Raw genomic sequence first — 19705 nt, forward strand, 5'->3', positions numbered from 1 at the left:
TTTGTAAAAATAATTATACATTTTTTTGGTAATATCTATTTACAGGAGACCCCTTATGAATACTCATTGCAGCCATGTAGTCTTTTATAAAATGTCTATTTTGCCCTCAATAAGTGAGCAAAAAGACAACACTTGCCCTCCAGGCACAAATTATGCCATCAAATGTTTAAAAAATCCCTAAACTCGTATCTGCAGAAGAACGAGTTCGCATGGTGCCTGAAAAAGCTTGCAATGGCTCTTGAGTTTTCATTCTAAAAGGCGATTCGATTTTTTCCAGCGAGAAGCATATATAGCTAGATCGAGCTTATATCTTTCAATTTTTTATGTGAAAAACATATAGCTTTCAATCGCTACTTTCACAATGAATTGGAATAATCACTCGTTCTAATGAAAATTTTTCCTGGCTCCATACGCGATAATTGCAGAAAGAGGGAAGGCTATGGCTAGGGCTGCAAGAGCTAAGTGATAATTGAATAATTGAATAGTAGGCTTTATAATTTTAACTTTTATAAGGTTTACTCATTTTCATTAAATCGTCCACTGCGATGGCCATCCTTTACCCGCGTGAGAGGCATGGATGGAGTGATCAGGTTTAAGGGAGATTGAAGAACAGAATCAGCACGCCGGAGTGGGGTGAAGAACGTTTGAGATGAATTAAGGGTAAAATGGTCTTTTTATTATATATTACTTTTAACCAATTATTAAAAAATAATTCGTTACGTGTATTTTAAAAACCATACCAAACAATATCCTAGTGATTATTGATTAATACTACCTTTGATCCTAAATATAAGAGCTAGTTGACTAATCTGAGTAGATTAAAGAAACAAGTTTAGTTGGTTATTTGTAATAAATAGGTGTTGTCTTTCCTAAAGTATTCTTGCTAATCAAGTTTATTGGCCAGAAGCCTACAACGATCATTATTAAAAAGACTATGTTGGAAAAAATGAATAAATATGAGAATCAGAGTGAATTGAAATATTATATTTAGGATTAAAATAAAAATCAAATAAAATCTTAAATTAAAGACTAAAGTAGTATTATGCAATGCAGTGTAAAAGTGTAATAGAATTGAATCAAACGAGTCATAAGTTAGCCTACCTAAACTTCTTTTTTTTTGACCAAGTAGCCTACCTAAACTTGGGTCCAAGACAGTTCTACTTTTTTGGTCAAGTTCAAAATATGTCCCTTGTCGCACCAAAACGAAAATTTTTCTCTTCCATTTTAGGTTTGTCCATTTCATCGTTTTATATTTTTGAGCTATACACATTCTTTTATATTGCACTAATTCTAAAATATGATAATCAGAGGTTTTATTCATAATTAATTTAAATCACATGATTCGATGAAACCAAAGCGGTTCATTGGAGAAATTGTTCGGACGAAGATGATCTTACTGTCGCGATTTGCCTCCTCTGCTTATCTTTGTTTGTTTGTTATTTTTATTTTTGGACTTAGTAAACAAATATCATAAATATTATTTAGGAAAAATCATTAAAAAAATCTTAAAAATAGGTAAACTGTAAATAGGGACCTTTTACAATATTAGTATTGGTTTTAACAATAACTGATAAATAATTAACAACAGTTTTTATGAATATGTCCTTGTATGCAGTTTTTCAATTTTAGAGGTTTTTTTAACAATTTTTTATTATTTATTTATATTATTGTTATCTTATTCATCACATATAAGCAAAGCTCATTCTAATCTTCCCTGGAGAAATCATTGGTTATAACAACCTAATTTATATAATATATATCACCAGGTCAGAATTTGGTTATATTTAATTTCTATATACGCCTATTGGCATCAACAATGATTAAATTGTTTTATTTAAAAAAAATTAACTAAACTAAATTATTTTGTAATAAATATGTGCTAATTTTTTAGAATACTGTATACAATCATGAGCATTGTAATTATGCTTCAATAGAAATCTCCTTATTATGTGGAATTAATATAGGAATTTAAAAAAAAATTATAAATTTAAAAGACAAATAATTGAGATTTTATATTCAGAATCACAGCAATACATAAAGCATAACCGGTACTTCATTTTCACATACACATATATGAACATCTAGCAAGGATTCTTTTTTCCCCCTATTATGCACATGTTTTTTTTTTTTAATTGAAGACAATCTGACATTGGGCAAGTTCTAGTCTCAATTGGTCGCCTTCTGAAAAAATAGTTTTTTTTATTGAAATTTTGGTAAGAAATTTAAAGAGACAAAAGGCTTCAAGAGAAGGTGTTGTCAGAAAACAAAACAAAACAAGCCTTTTATTTTTCCTTTTTAATGAAATGTGATGCGATTGATAATCGATAGATGAGGCTGTGGAGCTAAATCCATAAGGGGAGGTCTATGCTCTCTGCCTTATTTCATCTAAAAAATGTCCTTTAATTATCAATAAAAATTGAGTGGGGATTAACTCCATCAAGGTTTAAGGGGGTGTTTGGCTTCTTTAAAAAATACTTTTAAAAAGTATTTTTTTTATAAATCAAGATAAATTTTTTTATATATTTATTTTGTATACCGTAAAAGTATTTTTAAAATTATAATTTTGGTTTTACCCAAACACTCCATAAATTTCCTACCAGTAAAGGTGCCAACATTCCGTGCTTTATAATATTTTGAATAAAATTATCTTTAATTAGAAAGGTACACCAAATCTTTTAATTTGGGTTGTTAGTATTATTATTATTAAGAATAAAAAATCAATAGAAATGTTTGGTATTCATGCTCATGTACGGAATATGCTCGTCGGGACGTGTCCTTGGTGCCTCATCGAACTGGCCTCCACTGTCCTTATTCACCCGCTCTAATGTTTGGTTTCCCCGCCATTTTCCCGCATCGCTAGCTACATTTCTATTATTTAAATTTAATCTAATCCACGAGGTTCAATTTAAAGTTTTTCCACCCATATTTTTCCAACAAATTACTATCTCTGGTTTTAATTATAAGAACTAATTGACTAATTTATAAAAATTAAAGAAAGAAGTTAAGTTAGTTATTTGTAATAAATATGTACTACCTCTGGTCCTTAATATAAAACCCTGTTTGACTTTTATTTTGATTCTAAATATAAGATCCTAATCCCTTTTGTCTCTCATATTTATATATTTTTTTCAAAGTAACTCTTCTAACAATAATAGTTCTAGTCAATACACTTGGTTAGTAAAGATATTTTAAGAAAGACAACACTTATTTAGGACAGATAACTAACTCAACTTACTTCCTTAATCTCTTCAAATTAATCAACTGGCTCTTCTAATTAAGACCGGAGGTAGTATTATCTTTCCTAAAATATCCTTGCTAATTAAGTGTATTGGCTATAACTACCATTGTTAAGAGAACTATATTGGAAAAAAAATACATAAATATAAGAGACAAAATAGATTAAGATCTTATATTTAAGATCAAAATAAAAGTCAAACAAGATTTTATATTATGGACCGGAGATAGTACTACCTAGTACTAATATTCATGCCGTCAATTAATCTAAATTCGAGCCCTCAAAGTTTTTTCTAATACTGTTTTTTTAGTTATTCACAGTTTTTTTAATTCAAAACATTGCTTAAGAAATTGTGAATTCCTTGCCATGCAAAGGCAAAGCAAACAATTTGTGACAACAGCGGCTGGTCAACGCAACGAGTCGTTATATGTGCCAGAATAATAATAATATAATAATAACATTAATAAATGATTATTCCCCCCATCTGATATATATATACTCCTCCGGTCCTTATTATAAGACCCAATTTGACTTTTCATTTGGTTCTAATTATAAGACCCAATCCATTTTCTCTTTTATATTTATGCATTTTTTTTCAAGATAATCCTTCTAATAATGATAGTTTTAGCTAATATACTTAATTAGCAATGATATTTTAGAAATAACAACACTTATTTATTATAAATAACCAACTTAACTTACTTCCTTAATCTCCTCAAATAAGTCAATTGGGTCTTATAATTAGGACCGGAGGAGTATATATATAAAAGTTACTCCTCCGATTCTAAATATAAGACTCTTATTGTAGTGTAATTTATACTATAAAAAAGATTTTATATTTAAGACCGGAGGAATACTGATTTTGAGCTAGGATCCGTCTTTCTTATAAACCAAGACTGTTGGGACTTTGAATTATACTTTAGAAGTGATTTTATGATGTGTATATAAATATGTGAGATAAGTTTTATCTCAATTTGTGTAAGAATATTTTTAAAATTTTTTTTTTGAGGGATTACCAAACAAGCTAGGTGTACTTGTTTGAAAATTCAATTTACTTTAGCTTTTATCTCTTGTGTCACTCAGTCTTTCTCATTTACTTTTTTTACCAACAAGAATATGTTTAAAAAAATACATTTATTATGAATTTGTTATTTTTAAGTAATCTTAATTAGTTTTAATTTATATAATCTGGTTATTTATAATTTATATATGGGATCGGTGGGGAAAAAGGGCCCAAGGAATTAAGTAAGGGTCTATTTGGTAAGAGGAAAAATGAGCGAAAGGCAGGCGATGAAAAATTTTAATCAGCTTGATTTAAAAAAAAAAAAAAAAGGGTTAAAATCTTTTAATTAATTTTTATTATTTTTTATATTACTTCTTGTCTTTATTAAAACTCCAAAAGTTTTTTTTTTTAAATTTTTTAGACAGAGCTCATTAAAATTTTCTCTTCTTTACCTCGTATCTGTTTCCCTGGTACCAAGAAAATACCTAAGATCTATATTCCGGGCCGCTTGTGTATTCCAATGTGACAAAGACACCTGGCATTAATTGATTATTTTAGATAAGATAAGGAGCCATTAGGCCCATAAACATAAATAATCGTAATCATAATCATAATAATGATAATGCCAATTAGAATCACAGTTCCACTTGGAATCAAACTTCATTTTTTATCGTTCTCCTTTAATCATAGCAAGTTTTTGTTGATTGAGGTTAGTGGAATGACTCCAAAATAGTGAACACCCACTTCAATTAAGGTGATTAATGACGTCAATTTGTCCTTTCTCTTATCATCTCCTATTTTTAAGTGGTTCTAATTGTCCCTGATTAATATACTCTTCTAGTCTTTAATATAGGACCGAATTATTGAGTTAGTTTTTATCCTAAATATAAGACTCATTTTTTATATTTATCAATTTTCTCTAAATTACTCTTATGGATATTCCCTCAATCATAATCAAGTAGAAGAGGAAGATAAGGTATTAAGAAAGATGATTATGGTATTTTAGGAAAAATGTTTCATATTTCTTATAATTAACTAATTTATTTAACTTTTTTAACATACTTAAAATAGTTAAGTGGGTTTTATATTAAAGATCGGAGGAGTATTTATTTATCGCAACTTCTACTTTTTATAATCACCGTAAAATTCGTCGAGGACGGATCCACGTTCCACCAAACAGGGGAAGCCTGCTTCATCCTCTCGACATGTGGTGTTCTCTGTGTTATGTTTGTAGGAACTCTCATATCATATCTATGTATTTTAAAACAGTCTCTTTAATAGTGATATATATTAAATGTTTTATTAAATCATAATTCTAATTAATACATATAATTAATAAGGTTGGAAGGGTATTATAAGGAAGACAATATCTATTTATTACAAATAATTAATTTAATTAATTTTTTAATATACTTAAATTAGTTAGTTAGTTTTTATATTGAGGGTTGGGGAGAGTATACATATAAATAATTTTTAAGAAAATCACAATGAGGTCTCAATAAAAATATAATTATCAACAAGTCACAATAATAAGTGAGGAGTTATCATTTATTATTTTGAAACTTATTATTACACTCCTCCGATCTTTAATATAGGACTTAATTGTTGAGTTAGTCTTGGTCCTAAATATAAGACCCATTTATCATATTTATTAATTTTTTTCTAAATTACCCCTATGAATACTCTCTCAATCATAATCAAATAGAAGAGGAAGCCGATGTATTGAGAAAGATGATTATGATATTTTAGGAAAAGCATGTCACATTTCTTATAATTAATTAACTTACCTAACTTCCTTAATATACTAAAATTAGTTAAATAGGTCTTATATTAAAGATCAGATGAGCATGTTGTTTTGTTTTATTGTTATTAAAATTTATTATTAATTATATTCCTATAAAAGTAAATAGTAGCTGCATGAAATTACAAGTGAAGTGAGAAGTATCTATGCCCCACGTCTAACCCTGTCCTTTTAAAGTCCTCAACTTCACCAACACTACTCATATTTGTATAATTATATAACTGCAATATAAACAGTGCATTATAAAAAAATTTGGTATTACTGCATGCATATTACTCTTCTGATCCTTAATATATAACCAAATTATTAAATTGATTTTGGTCCCAAATATAAGACCTATTTGTCATATTTATCAATTTTTTCTAAATCATCCCTATTTATACTCCCTCAGCCATAATCAAATAAGTGAGGGAGGGAAGATATTAAGAAAGGTGATTATGGTGTTTTAGAAAAAAATATTTCATATTTTTTATAATTAACTAATTTACCTAACTTCTTTAATCTAATTAAATTAGTTAAATAGGTTATATATTAAGAATAGAAAAACTACTATTTTTTTTGGCTAACGTACGCATATTACTGTATTTAACTTTATCAAAAGTAACTTTGTGGTCTGATGTCTATACTTTTTGATACTTTTTTTTGATAATGGTGTCAAATTTTTCATGCTAAGATTTTGCACATTCTTAACTCACGAGTATTTTACCTTATGTTTAGATGAAAAGAAAATTAAGAGGGAAAGAATATCATGAGGAAAAACTTTTAACAACAGCAAATTTTTTTAGTACTTTTTCGGTCCTTGATATATGATCTAAATTTTAAGTTGATTTTTATTCTAAATATAAGACATATTTTTCATATTTATCAATTTTTTCTAAATTATCCTTATAAATATTTTCTCAACCATAATCAAGTAGAAAAAGAGAAAAACATTAAGAAATATGATTATGCCACTTTAGAAAAAACATATCATATTTCTTATAATTAATTAACTTATCTAATTTTCTTAATCTAATCAAATTAGTTAAATAGGTTTTATATTAAGGATAAGAGGAGTATTGTTGTTATTAAAAGCCTTTCTTCCTAATATTGTTTTCTCCTCATTTTCTTCCATCCAAACATAGCCTTCAAGTTATTTTAAAAATCTTGGGACATTTTTTAATTATGTTTTTCTTAGCAAATTGTGCCTGGGAACTTGCCAGACAGTACAAGACTAGGGTTGTTTTGGTGCTTACTGTGTGGATGGATGCTGGGGAAATTACCCTTTGAAAGCAGAGTCAAAATATGGTCAAACTAACCTTTTTGGATATTGGTGGTGTTCCACGCCAGCGTTTCTTTTGCATTTATCGATACCCTCCTTGAAGCTTGGCCTTGACTACATGCACTCACCTTGAGTTTTTTTTTTTTTTTTAATATTAAATATTAAAATTTGGAACATGAAACATAAAATCACATCCTCCGTACTTTTTAAAGACTAAATATAGTAATTAGACAACTAGTTTGCTTAATTTAAAAATAGTTAAGTTAGATCAAAAAATTTATAAACTTTTTTATGATTTATCAAAATCATATATATTTAATCATTTGTATTGAAATTATTATTTTCAAAATTAAAATAAATTTTATAACTACCCACACATTAAAGATTGGATGCGTATTTCATTTTTTTGCCCAACAAAATCTTACATTTTAGCACAACACTGTAGAAGGTCACTACGGAATTTTGTGGTTAAATTACTTGAGGAAAGAAGGTTTTAAACTGTAAGCCTGCAGCTTTGATATGTTTTATTTTTAATTACATGAATCAAAATTCTTTTTTTTCCTCAAGAATTTAACAAGAAATTTGAAATTACTAAACTTCAAATATGAAATTAAAAAAATTTACTTGTAAATTCGGTATTATTAGGATGTGTTTTTATCAAACCTAATTTGAAATTTTGTAATTCTAATTTTTTGGGATTTTTTTTTTTACGCTCGTGGGATTCCTTCTTTTCTCGCATTGCTTGCTTTATATCTCTATGGGAAGATTTCAGTTTTTTGCTGCAGCTGATTTGCCTTTTTAATAATCAAAGTTACGGAAAGTGGATATAAAGGGTACGGAATATCTTATTAATCTCGATACTGTAAATCAAAAGCAATTTCCTCCCCTTCAACTCACCTCACCCTCCAACATTATTTCTAAAGCTGAAAAAAAAAAGTAAAAATAAATAGGAAGAGATTTAATTATAAAAAAATCATGACAATGAGTGAGCAATCAAATCTTCTTGTTACTTCTTGCACTCACATTTATCATTACATGTTTTATAGTTATTATTGAATTTTTGAACGACTAAATCATTTTATTAAGGAGGTATTTGAATGGAATCAAAATTATGTTTTTAAAAGTAATTTTATAATATACGAATTAAATATGTAGATAAGTTTATTTCGATTTACTAAAAAAATATTTTTTAAAAAATATTTTTCTTGATAGCCAACTACCCCCACGCTCTAAGACTTTATTGTGATTTCTCCTTAGAATAAAAGCAAAACAGTGATTCAATTTGCACTTTTTGATTAGAGGTGTTTATTGGGAGCTTTTGCTAAAAATTTTCTTCCTGGGAAAAAAAGGAAAAAGAAACATATGGGAGAAAAATTTGAATTAACTTAATGTTAGGTAAAAATAATGTGTAATAATCAAGTAATATATTTCAAATGGATGTAGTTAAATTTTTGCCATCAAGAGGATGTAGTTATAGATATTTTAAAAAATTAACAAATCATGGTCCACTCCTTCGAATATATTTTTGCATCTTGCAATCCCAAAATACTATTTCCTCCTATTTTATTTATAAATTTTAAATTTGAGAAGTGACGTGATTTATTATATAAGATTTATTTTATATTTAACTTAATATTTAATATATTTTTTAATGTTATTCTTAATTATTTCTCTCTTGTTATTTATTTCTTATTTATACATATTTAAAAATAAAAGTATATTTTTATAATGGAGTAGTGGCAACTTTGAGCTCTGCTTGCCACTTGTCCGGAGGCATGGGAGTAACGACATTTTCATCTGGTTTAAGCGCGTGCCATCAACGCGAGGGCATTATATTTATCAATATTGTTATACTAATTTAGTTATTAGCAGTATTATTACTTTTTAAATTAGCTTTGGGGGAGAGCACCTTCGTGGCTCGTTGGGCGTAAGGGCCCAATCGTGAGAACCGCCCTTGGTGGCATCCGACAAGCGCACGCCCCCGGCCCCCACAAGTATATGATACGTCAGCACGTCCACGTCATCGTCCATGTAGGACACCAAGCCAATTAAATCCTCTTGACAGGCTGAGTCATTTGGTCGCGTGGAATGTTCCAGAAGTTCACATCCTGTGGATCCCACCAACATCCAAAAGGAAATATGCAAACATGGAGAAAAAGCGACGGGGGCATTTTCCCTGAGACTACTTGTCCAAGAAGAAGAGTGTCAAGTAAGAAAGGAGGTGACAGGGACAGAGTGGTAATTCCAGAGGGCCTATATATGTATATGCATAATCCACTCGCACTCATACAACATATAACAAGCAAATTTTAATTATAGTGGCATTTTCAGCGTTTTCTGATCAAGGCCCTTCATTTTCTTCCCTTTCCATGTGTGCGTGACTGCCAAACGGAGGGAGAGTGGTGGCCTGGGCCTGCGTTTTTCTTACCGTACCAATAGCGTCTTCCGTGTTTTGCTCTTCTTCTGCACTACTTGCTACACCGGGCCTTTGCGGATTTCCGGATACCTAGAGGAAACGGTTGTTTCTGTCTGCTGGTAATCTCGCTCTCTGGTATTAGGGTTCTAGTTTTTACTTTTAGTTCTGTTGTGTTTTGCTGTCGAAGTTGTGATTATTCTGGATGCGATTTTGCTCCTTCAGTCTGTGCATAGGGTTGAGTCTTTGTGGCGTTTTCTCTAAGGTTTCAGTAATCTATCCATTCCATCTATTGGCCTTGGTTGACGTTTTGGTGACTTGATATTGACTCTGGATCCGATCTAAGCCGGATTCTGATGAGTTCAATTTTTGACATCCTGACTGAATGTGCTCCGGGTTTTCGGATTTCCCATTATCTTTTTAGATGCCAATGCGGGTTCGGTTTTTGATCCTGGGCCTCTTCCTCGTAGGTTTATGAGTTTTGAGTGATTATTTTTTATTGTTCTGTTGTTTTCTTCGTGCGGAAGGTGATGCTAATTGCTAAGGTTGCTTTATTATTCTGCTAAATTTTGGTTGAAATGTGCGTTAGTCCAAGGATTGGTGGTTATTATGGTGGAAGTTTTGGAGAGTAACATTTTTTGGCTCTTATGAGGCCCGGAAGTTCAATGTTGAAGACACTGTTGTTTGGAACACTTATTTGTTGTGTTTTAGAACTTTGACCGTATTTTCTGTTCCCATTCATGCAATATGTTGCCGTGAACATGTTGGATTTCTTTGTTGTGTTCAACTAGCCCATTTACATCTCTTTTTTCCAAAAAGTAGATCTTAGAGTGTGGTATAAAATTCGCCTTCATCCTTATGTTCATACCTCTTAATGATTTAAGTTTATTCATAATCATAATAGAGTGATAACGTATTAGTGTGAGACTGAAGTGGTCGCTGCTACAGTATTTTTTGTCTTTAGTTTTGTACATCTGGAATTCCCTAACTGAATAGTGATAAATGCTTTTCTTCCTATTGCTAACATGAAAAATTCACTAAGTGCATTGGGTGGAAATAAGTTCTGGTTTTCCAGTTGGGTCCCATCTGTTTGTCCCATTTTTGTTATATGATTAATTTGTTTCATGCCTATTAAGGTGTGTGTTATCTCGTCTTTAAGTCGTGCTAAGAATTTCCTGATGTTTTCTTTGTTTGTAGTGCTCATCATGGTAAGAAAAAGGAGAACTGAAGTGCCTAGTGGAGGTGAAAGCTCTGAGGCGCAGCAGAGTGGGGAAACTAGTCGAGGACCTCAACAACATGTTGAAAGAAGTGCTCCATCCCCACAGCAGGCCACAGGAGGGGGAGGATCCCAAGGAGGTAGAGGTTGGGGTCCTCAAGGAGGACGGGGAGGTTATAGTGGGGGCCGGGGTCGTGGAATGCCCCAACAGCAGTACGGTGCTCCCCCTGAATATCAAGGCAGGGGGAGGGGAGGGCACTCTCAGCAATTAGGTCGTGGACGTGGTGGTGGGGGCAGTGGCCGTGGCAGTGGACCTTCTTATGGTGGCCCATCTGGACCTCAAGCTCCCGAGCTGCACCAAGCTACCCCTGTTCCACATCATGCTGGGGTGACTCCTCAAATTGCAACGTCTGAGGCCAGTTCCTCTTCCCGACAGTTTGATCCCTCACAAGTGGAACAACAAATGGGGCAGATGACAATTCATTCAGAATCTGTTTCTCCTGCCCCGCCCTCAAGCAAATCAGTGCGGTTCCCTCTTAGGCCTGGAAAGGGTAGCTATGGCACCAGGTGTATGGTTAAGGCTAACCACTTCTTTGCAGAGTTACCCAATAAAGATTTGCACCAGTATGATGTAAGTCACTCTTCTCTAGCTTGGAATAAGCAATTTTGTTTTGCCATTCCATTTTATGGATTACCAATATGTTTTTCTTGATGAGATATAGGTCACTATCACTCCAGAAGTGACATCAAGGGTTGTCAATCGTGCTGTTATGGAGCAGCTGGTGAAGCTATATCGAGAGTCTCATTTGGGTAAGAGACTTCCTGTATATGATGGGCGCAAGAGCCTTTACACTGCGGGTCCTCTTCCTTTCATTTCAAAGGAGTTCAGAATCACTCTCCTTGACGAAGATGATGGATCAGGAGGGCCAAGGTACATAAGTATGCTGCTAGAATTTTTCGTCATATAATCCATAGTAGATTATATAATAATATTTTGTATATGTTTTATCATAGAAGAGAGAGGGAATTCAAAGTTGTGATAAAACTGGCTGCCCGGGCAGATCTACATCATCTAGGACTCTTCCTGCAGGGAAGGCAGACTGATGCTCCTCAAGAAGCTCTTCAGGTTCTTGACATTGTGCTGCGTGAACTACCTACCACTAGGTACCTGAACAGCGGATGTGTGTTTTGTTTCCCTGGAGTCAGTATGTACTAACTTATATTGATCTTCTTGTTTTGGATGCTAAGGGTATTATTTTTTCTTGAAGGTATTGTCCTGTGGCGAGGTCATTTTATTCACCAAATCTGGGTAGGAGGCAACCATTAGGCGAGGGATTAGAAAGTTGGCGTGGTTTCTATCAAAGTATTCGTCCTACTCAGATGGGATTATCTCTCAACATCGGTAAGTATTATCATATCATTTATTTATTTAATTAAATATTTAATATTTAATATGCAAATGTCGTCCCATCTCTTTTTTTTATGTTACATCGTTTATTTTTGTATGATTATAACTTATACTGTTGAAAATTGTTGTTAATCATAATGAGCGGACAATTACAAATCAAGCTCATACGATATTTGTTTTCTGCTTTTTGTAAATTAAGTCATTTGTCAAATTAATTAGTTTAGTTAATGTAATGGTCTAATGTTTTACTAATGGATTTACAGATATGTCCTCGACTGCATTTATTGAACCATTGCCGGTAATAGATTTTGTTACTCAGTTGCTCAATCGGGATGTCTCCTCCCGCCCATTGTCTGATGCTGATCGTGTGAAGGTTAGTTTTATGTCCTTTAGTATTGCTTGTACTTGTATTATTCACTTTGTGCCAAAGTTACTTCCTTGGAAAGCGTCAATATGTATATGTATTTCTTGAACTGTTCCAAAGAGTTGTGTTTTTCTGAGGCTTTTTTTTTTCCCCCCAATCCCAAGAAATGTGACTCATGTCTTTAATTTTTCAACCAACAGATAAAGAAAGCACTTCGAGGTGTCAGAGTTGAAGTAACTCACCGTGGAAATATGAGAAGAAAATATCGCATCTCTGGTCTGACTTCACAGGCAACGCGAGAGCTTACGTAAGTATTAGTCCCTTGTATGTGAAGTTGTCTTGGCAATATGAACAAAACTTCAAAGTATTTTTGGCCTCTCAATTTCAGGTTTCCCGTTGATGCAAGTGGAACAATGAAGTCTGTTGTTGATTATTTTTCTGAAACATATGGATTTGTCATTCAACATACCCAATGGCCTTGCTTGCAAGTGGGCAATGCGCAGAGACCAAACTATCTGCCAATGGAGGTTAAATCCCTACAAATCCAGAGCTATTTGTGTTAGTGGAAGTGCATGGTAATATCTTCTTGTGAATGTAGGTTTGTAAGATTGTAGAAGGTCAAAGGTACTCGAAGAGGTTGAATGAAAAGCAGATTACTGCTTTGCTCAAAGTCACATGCCAGCGCCCGGTTGAAAGGGAGCGTGATATTATGCAGGTTAGCAGATGATTTTCTCACTCCATGTCATAGATTCATAAATTTTGGATATACCAATAGTTTATTATCGTTTTGTATTTCATTAAGTACATTCTGCTATATGAATATATGTGGGTTGTTCATATCTTTTTAATCAGACGTATTCTCTGTATTTTCTCCTCTGAAGACTTTAAGGTTATTGTTGATACTGCTTTGGTTTGTATGGGGCTTAATGTCTTCACTGCATTGGTATAATGCAATACCTAATAATTCTGTGGTTTGATTGCTCTTGGTTGTTTCCTTCATAAAGCAGCATTTAATGTCTTTTTGAAATTTGATTACATGTTAGGTGCTTCTTGTTGTTGTTGTTAAGTGCTTTTCTAGCATTAGTTTGACCTGTATGCCAACTACTCTCTGTTAACGAGCATTGATTGGGCATTATTTGTGCCTTCTCTAAAATATATTATGTTAACCTTGTTCAGACGGTTCATCATAATGCTTACCGTGATGATCCTTATGCCAAAGAGTTTGGGATTAAAATCAGTGAAAAGCTAGCTCAAGTTGAAGCTCGCATCCTTCCTGCACCTTGGGTATTTCCTTCTTAATCTCATTTTATTAATTACTTTTATTCATTTTGAACTTGTTAATATCAGCCCCCCCCCCCCCCCTCTTGTTTAATTGAACTTCTTTTGCTGCAGCTTAAATACCATGATACAGGTAGAGAAAAGGATTGTCTACCTCAAGTTGGCCAATGGAATATGATGAATAAGGTACCCTACTCCCTCCCCCCCCCCCCCCCCCCCCCCCCCGGGTTAACAGGTACCCTGCTCCTTTTTAATTTGTTAAACTTGTGCATCTCCACTGAAGGTTCCTTGATCACGGTCTTTTTCATGCACGCGATCTATGGTGTATACTAAATTGAGCTAATAGTTTTTAATTATAATTATTTAATGAAGGATAATTCAACCATAATAGGCTATTGATTGTAAGTTGACGATGCATATATATGTATCTTTTTGAATGTTCATAGCTGCCCTTCTTGACAATGAGTTCTGAAATAACTTGCTGTGATTTGATCTAAACTGGTTCAGAAAATGGTCAATGGGGGGACAGTCAACCACTGGATCTGCATCAACTTTTCCAGAAATGTTCAAGACAGTGTTGCGAGTGGGTTTTGTTATGAGCTTGCTCAAATGTGTTGTATATCTGGCATGGTATGTGGATGGTGCCTGTTTCCTCTCTGCATCTCAGTTGTTAATTTTGATCAGATTATTTGCTTGCTTATATCTTTTGAATAATTGACCTATTTGGTTAAAATGTATTCAGGCATTCAACTCTGAGCCAGTACTTCCCCCATGTAGTGCCCGGCCTGACTTGGTGGATAGGGTTCTGAAAACTCGGTATCATGATGCAAAAGCCAGACTGAGGGGGAAGGAGCTTGATCTTCTGATTGTTATTTTGCCCGATAATAACGGCTCTCTTTATGGTAATGACGCCTTCCATCACATGTTTCCATATTGTTTCTTCCTGTAACCTTTTGATCAGTATCCTCTTATTTCTTCTACAGGTGACCTGAAACGAATAAGTGAGACAGATCTTGGGGTTGTTTCTCAGTGCTGTTTGACTAAGCATGTCTATAAAATGAGTAAGCAGTATCTTGCAAATGTTGCCTTGAAAATCAATGTAAAAGTAGGTGGAAGGAACACAGTGCTAGTTGATGCACTTTCACGGCGTATCCCTCTAGTCAGTGACCGACCAACAATTATTTTTGGTGCTGATGTTACTCATCCACATCCTGGAGAGGATTCAAGTCCATCCATTGCAGCTGTATGTTGAATTTACATCTAGGTTTTGATCATCTGTCTGGTCTTTATTTGCTTTTCGACTCAACTTTCATCAAAATCCACCCTGCTTTTGGGTTAAATAGGTTGTGGCCTCTCAAGATTGGCCTGAAATCACGAAGTATGCTGGTTTGGTGTGTGCTCAAGCTCATCGACAGGAGCTCATTCAAGACCTCTTCAAACAATGGCAAGATCCAGTAAGGGGAACAGTAACTGGTGGAATGATCAAGTACTCCCTCTCTTCTCTCTCTTGTTTCTGGTCGTGGGGTGCACATGCTGTCTGTTATATTTTTTGAGGATAAAAGTTGGGGCTGTAATTCATTTAATGGGCTTTGTTTGATTTTTCTGCAGGGAGCTTCTTATATCTTTCCGGAGGGCCACTGGGCAGAAGCCACAGCGCATTATATTTTATAGGTAAGCATTAGATTTATCAATCCTGAAAGCACATTTATTTTTTGCCCCTTTGGTTCTGAATTATAAACCTTTTGGCAGGGATGGTGTGAGTGAGGGGCAGTTCTATCAGGTTCTACTGTTTGAGCTTGATGCTATCCGCAAGGTTGGTTTCCCCCCTTCCCTTTTGTCTTCAGTAAAATTATTTTTGGCAAGAAAAAGTAAGATTTTTGAATGTCCTTAACATAGTTTATTTTCTCTGTTGCTTCCCTGACAGGCATGTGCGTCCCTGGAACCTAACTATCAGCCTCCTGTCACATTTGTGGTGGTTCAGAAGCGCCATCATACGAGGCTGTTTGCCAGCAACCATCATGACAGGAGTTTTGTTGACCGCAGTGGGAACATATTGCCTGGTATTTTATGTTTTGTTAACTTCTGGTATATGATGACATTTGTTTCCTGATTTGATCAATATGATAAAAGACATTATCTGGCAATCTTGCAGGCACTGTTGTAGACTCTAAGATTTGTCATCCTACCGAGTTTGACTTCTATCTTTGTAGCCATGCTGGGATCCAGGTGACGCATTCTTGCCTATACTTACAGTATGAATTGATTTGCTATTTGTACAGTGATGCTAAGCTATGCTCGGTTCCATATTGTTACAGGGAACAAGCCGGCCAGCTCATTACCATGTGCTATGGGATGAGAACAATTTTACAGCTGATGCACTGCAATCATTGACAAACAACCTTTGTTACACGTAAAATGAACTTCCCTTGATGTTTTCATCTGTTGTGGTCCCTTTTCTTTTTGTGCTCCATTTCTGATACTGTCTCTTACTATGTTAATGTTGTAATTAACAAGGCTTTGATTTGAATTTGACATGTTATGGTGGTTTCTGCAGTTATGCTAGATGCACTCGTTCTGTTTCAATTGGTGAGTAGTACTTCTTAAAAGATGCAGCTGTTGTTTGAATAGCTAAGATATGACTTGGTTATATCTAAGTTCGATGTGTTTCATTGTAGTGCCGCCTGCGTATTATGCTCATTTGGCTGCCTTCCGAGCTCGATTTTATATGGAACCAGAGACGTCGGAGAGTGGGTCCATGACCAGTGGTGCTGCTGCTGCACGTGGAGTTGGACCAGTGCGGGGCACTCGACTGCCTGGTGTTGCTGCTACCGTTCGGCCTCTTCCCGCTCTGAAGGAGAATGTGAAGAGGGTTATGTTCTATTGTTAACCACCTGGAAGCGGCTTTGATACATTATGTGTTGTCTTGATCATATTTGGCAAAATTATTAAACATCACCTCGTATTGTTTTCACGATTGAACTATGTTGTTATTGTATTTCGATGAACTGAGAATTGACTGGCTTGTATTCTATTTATTTTGGCTAGAGTCTGAGCTTAACGAGTTTGTGTGCTTCTATAGCAGATTGACAGATATCTCCGCATGCATTTATAGCCATTCCTTAAAATCACTTTTAGTTGTCTGTAGTTTTTTGGTTTTAAGCTGGGGGGGGGGTGGGGGATGGTTTCGACTTTCGAGGTTTTATTTTTATCAATTTATGCTAATAGATCTAAATGGTCAATGGTAATTGGTGATGATGATAAGTGGGGAAAGAGGTTTCTTTTCTTTTTTTTCGTGTGATGATGTGCTGTCTTGGAATGAGATGATATGTAAACATAAAATATAAGGAAATTTATAAGCAGTATTTTTTTAATAAATTATTTACCTGAGCGATCATTTCAAAAGCTCCACGGAATATGTAAAATAAGTGTATGACTAGTTTTTATATAAAAAAAAATAAAATTGAAAAGCGCTATATCTATGATAAGAAGTTAATAAAAATATAGATGAATACTCTTTTATTTGATGAAAATACGGGGCCAAGCCCAATCAGATTAACACAAAATTATGCGTGGGTATGAAACACTCACAAAGTCTCTGTACAAGAGGTCTCTAATCTGTCTTGGAGGTTCATCATAAAAAACTATGCCCTCTCCCTGATTAAAACTAGAATTAGCTAGGCAATCAGCACACATATTGCCTTCCCTATACACATGAGAAAAACTAACCTGCTGTAAAGAAAGCAGTTCTTTCCTCACAAGTTTTAGCAGACTCGAAACAACTTCATTATTTTCCAAAAGAGACTCTAAAATATGAACAACAGAACTAGAGTTACATTCCACAATTAGTCTCTTTACCTTCAAGCTATTAGCAAGTTTTAAACCTGTGACAGCTCCCTATATTTCAGCTTTGATAGCTGAGCAAGATCCTAGTTGTTTGGAGAATCCCTTTATCCATCTTCCATCACTTCCTCGGATTAGCCCACCACATCTTGCTAAGTGTGTAGCTCCCTTAGATGCCCCATCAACGTTCAACTTTAACCAGCCCTCCTCTGGAGCCTTCCAACAAACGTTCATTAAACTCCTCCCCACTTCCAATCCCCCACTATGACTTACTGCATTCATTATTTCCCTTGCATAATTGCCAATTACCGTAATAGGATCCTTTGGCATTGTGAAACCATCATCAAAGAGCTGTTTGTTCCTCCAATTCAAGAGACTCCAGCATACCACTCCAAACCAAACGTTCCACTTGCTGTTATTTCTAGTTAAATTCCATTTTGCAAACTGTAAAATTCTTCTTCTCTTGTAAAACCTCTACACTGCTCCCAAATAATCTTTGCTTTAGCACAGTCTCTTAATACATGCATAGTATCTTCCACACCATTCATGCATCTTTGACAAACTGGGTTTCCCCCAATTATTTTACTTCTTCTTGTAGCAGTAAGAATTCTGTCATGTGCAGCAATCCACAAGAAAATCTGAATCCTTCTAGGACCCTTCCATTTCCATATGTTCCTCCACAGCCCGTTAGCTTCGCCATTTTCATTTTTCAACATCTGATACATTTCAGAAACTACATAATCTGAACTAAGGGATGAACCCCACTTAATCTTGTCCTCCCCATACTCAGCTCTTGGTGGTGGTGTTGCCAAAATGAGCATTCTATCTTCCTCAGACATCATGTACTTAAGTTTCTGCATATCCCATTCACCATCCTGGCCTACCATGTCTCTAACTTTACAGTTTAACTCTTGCTCATCCAACCTTATTTCATTTTGTATAGACACTTTTTTCTCATTATTAAGCCATTTGTCCTTCCAAAAATCCACTGACTCACCATTGCCAACTTCCCAGCCAACATTTTCTATCAGTCTTGGCCATAATCTCCCAAGATTTTTCCACAACTCTGAATCAACTGGCTTTACAACACATTCCTTCTTTAGGTCTTTATTCCTTCCATATTTCTCTTTCAAAATTTGCGCACATAGTCTGTTAGGTTTAGCTAGAATATTCCAGCCTACTCTCCCTAGTAGCGCATCATTCATTATTCCCACGTCCTTCAGCCCATAACCTCTATTCTCCTTTGAAGTGCACATTAGGTCCCACCCTATAGCATGGTATTTTCTCTCCCCATCTTCCTCATCCCAAATAAAATTTCTTTGAATCTTTTCCATTCTTTCTCTAACACCCACTGGAACATGGGTATGCTGCATGTGAAATACAGTCATTTGATTTGTTACTGCCTGAACCAAGGTTATTCTTCCAGCCAAGGATAAAGTCTGTTTTTTCCACCCATTCAATTTGTTCTGCATTCTGTCAATTAAAAACTGAAACTTCTCACGTGTATTTCTTCCTTTTGTTATATAAGCTCCCAAGTATCTCCCTAGATCCTCCATTTTCTTGAACCCTGAGACCCCACAAATATCTTGTTGCAATCTTCTATCCACATTCTTAGAGAAGAAGATACTGGTTTTCTGAACATTAATTTTCTGCCCTGAAATACCTGCAAAATCTTCCAAAACTTTCAACACAGTACACACTTGGTCTATATTTGCCTCACAAAATAGAAGTAAATCATCTGCGAAAAGTAGATGTGACACTGCAATCTTCCTCCTTCCAATCTTCATGGCCTTCCACACATCTTCCTTTACTTTATCAGCAATCATGTGGGATAATTTCTCCATACCAAGTACAAAAAGATATGGAGAAAGGGGATCCCCTTGTCT

General features: G+C 34.4%; 1 protein-coding gene across 2 annotated transcripts; it reads left to right on the top strand.

Moving 5' to 3' along the window:
• Positions 1-9616: 9616 nt before the first annotated feature.
• Positions 9617-17107, top strand: LOC114748849 (protein argonaute 1-like). Of its 2 annotated transcripts, none has more exons than XM_028937305.1 (22): positions 9617-9835; positions 10911-11560; positions 11652-11860; positions 11944-12093; positions 12198-12331; positions 12601-12710; positions 12902-13008; positions 13090-13228; positions 13300-13416; positions 13878-13985; positions 14094-14165; positions 14487-14609; positions 14722-14881; positions 14963-15222; positions 15323-15465; positions 15588-15650; positions 15729-15792; positions 15904-16039; positions 16132-16205; positions 16295-16389; positions 16534-16565; positions 16655-17107. In XM_028937305.1, exons 2-22 carry the CDS (start codon positions 10919-10921, stop codon positions 16864-16866), a joined length of 3150 nt encoding a protein of 1049 aa, XP_028793138.1. In that variant the 5' UTR covers positions 9617-9835; positions 10911-10918; the 3' UTR covers positions 16867-17107. The 2 variants fall into 2 exon arrangements, with proteins under 2 accessions (XP_028793138.1, XP_028793139.1); XM_028937306.1 differs by having other exon boundaries at positions 11947-12093.
• The last annotated feature ends 2598 nt before the right edge of the window (positions 17108-19705 follow it).

This window comes from Neltuma alba, unplaced genomic scaffold (assembly GCF_004799145.2).
Source record: "Neltuma alba isolate B1F8T4 unplaced genomic scaffold, ASM479914v2 tig00005832_pilon, whole genome shotgun sequence".
Lineage (NCBI taxonomy): Eukaryota > Viridiplantae > Streptophyta > Magnoliopsida > Fabales > Fabaceae > Neltuma > Neltuma alba.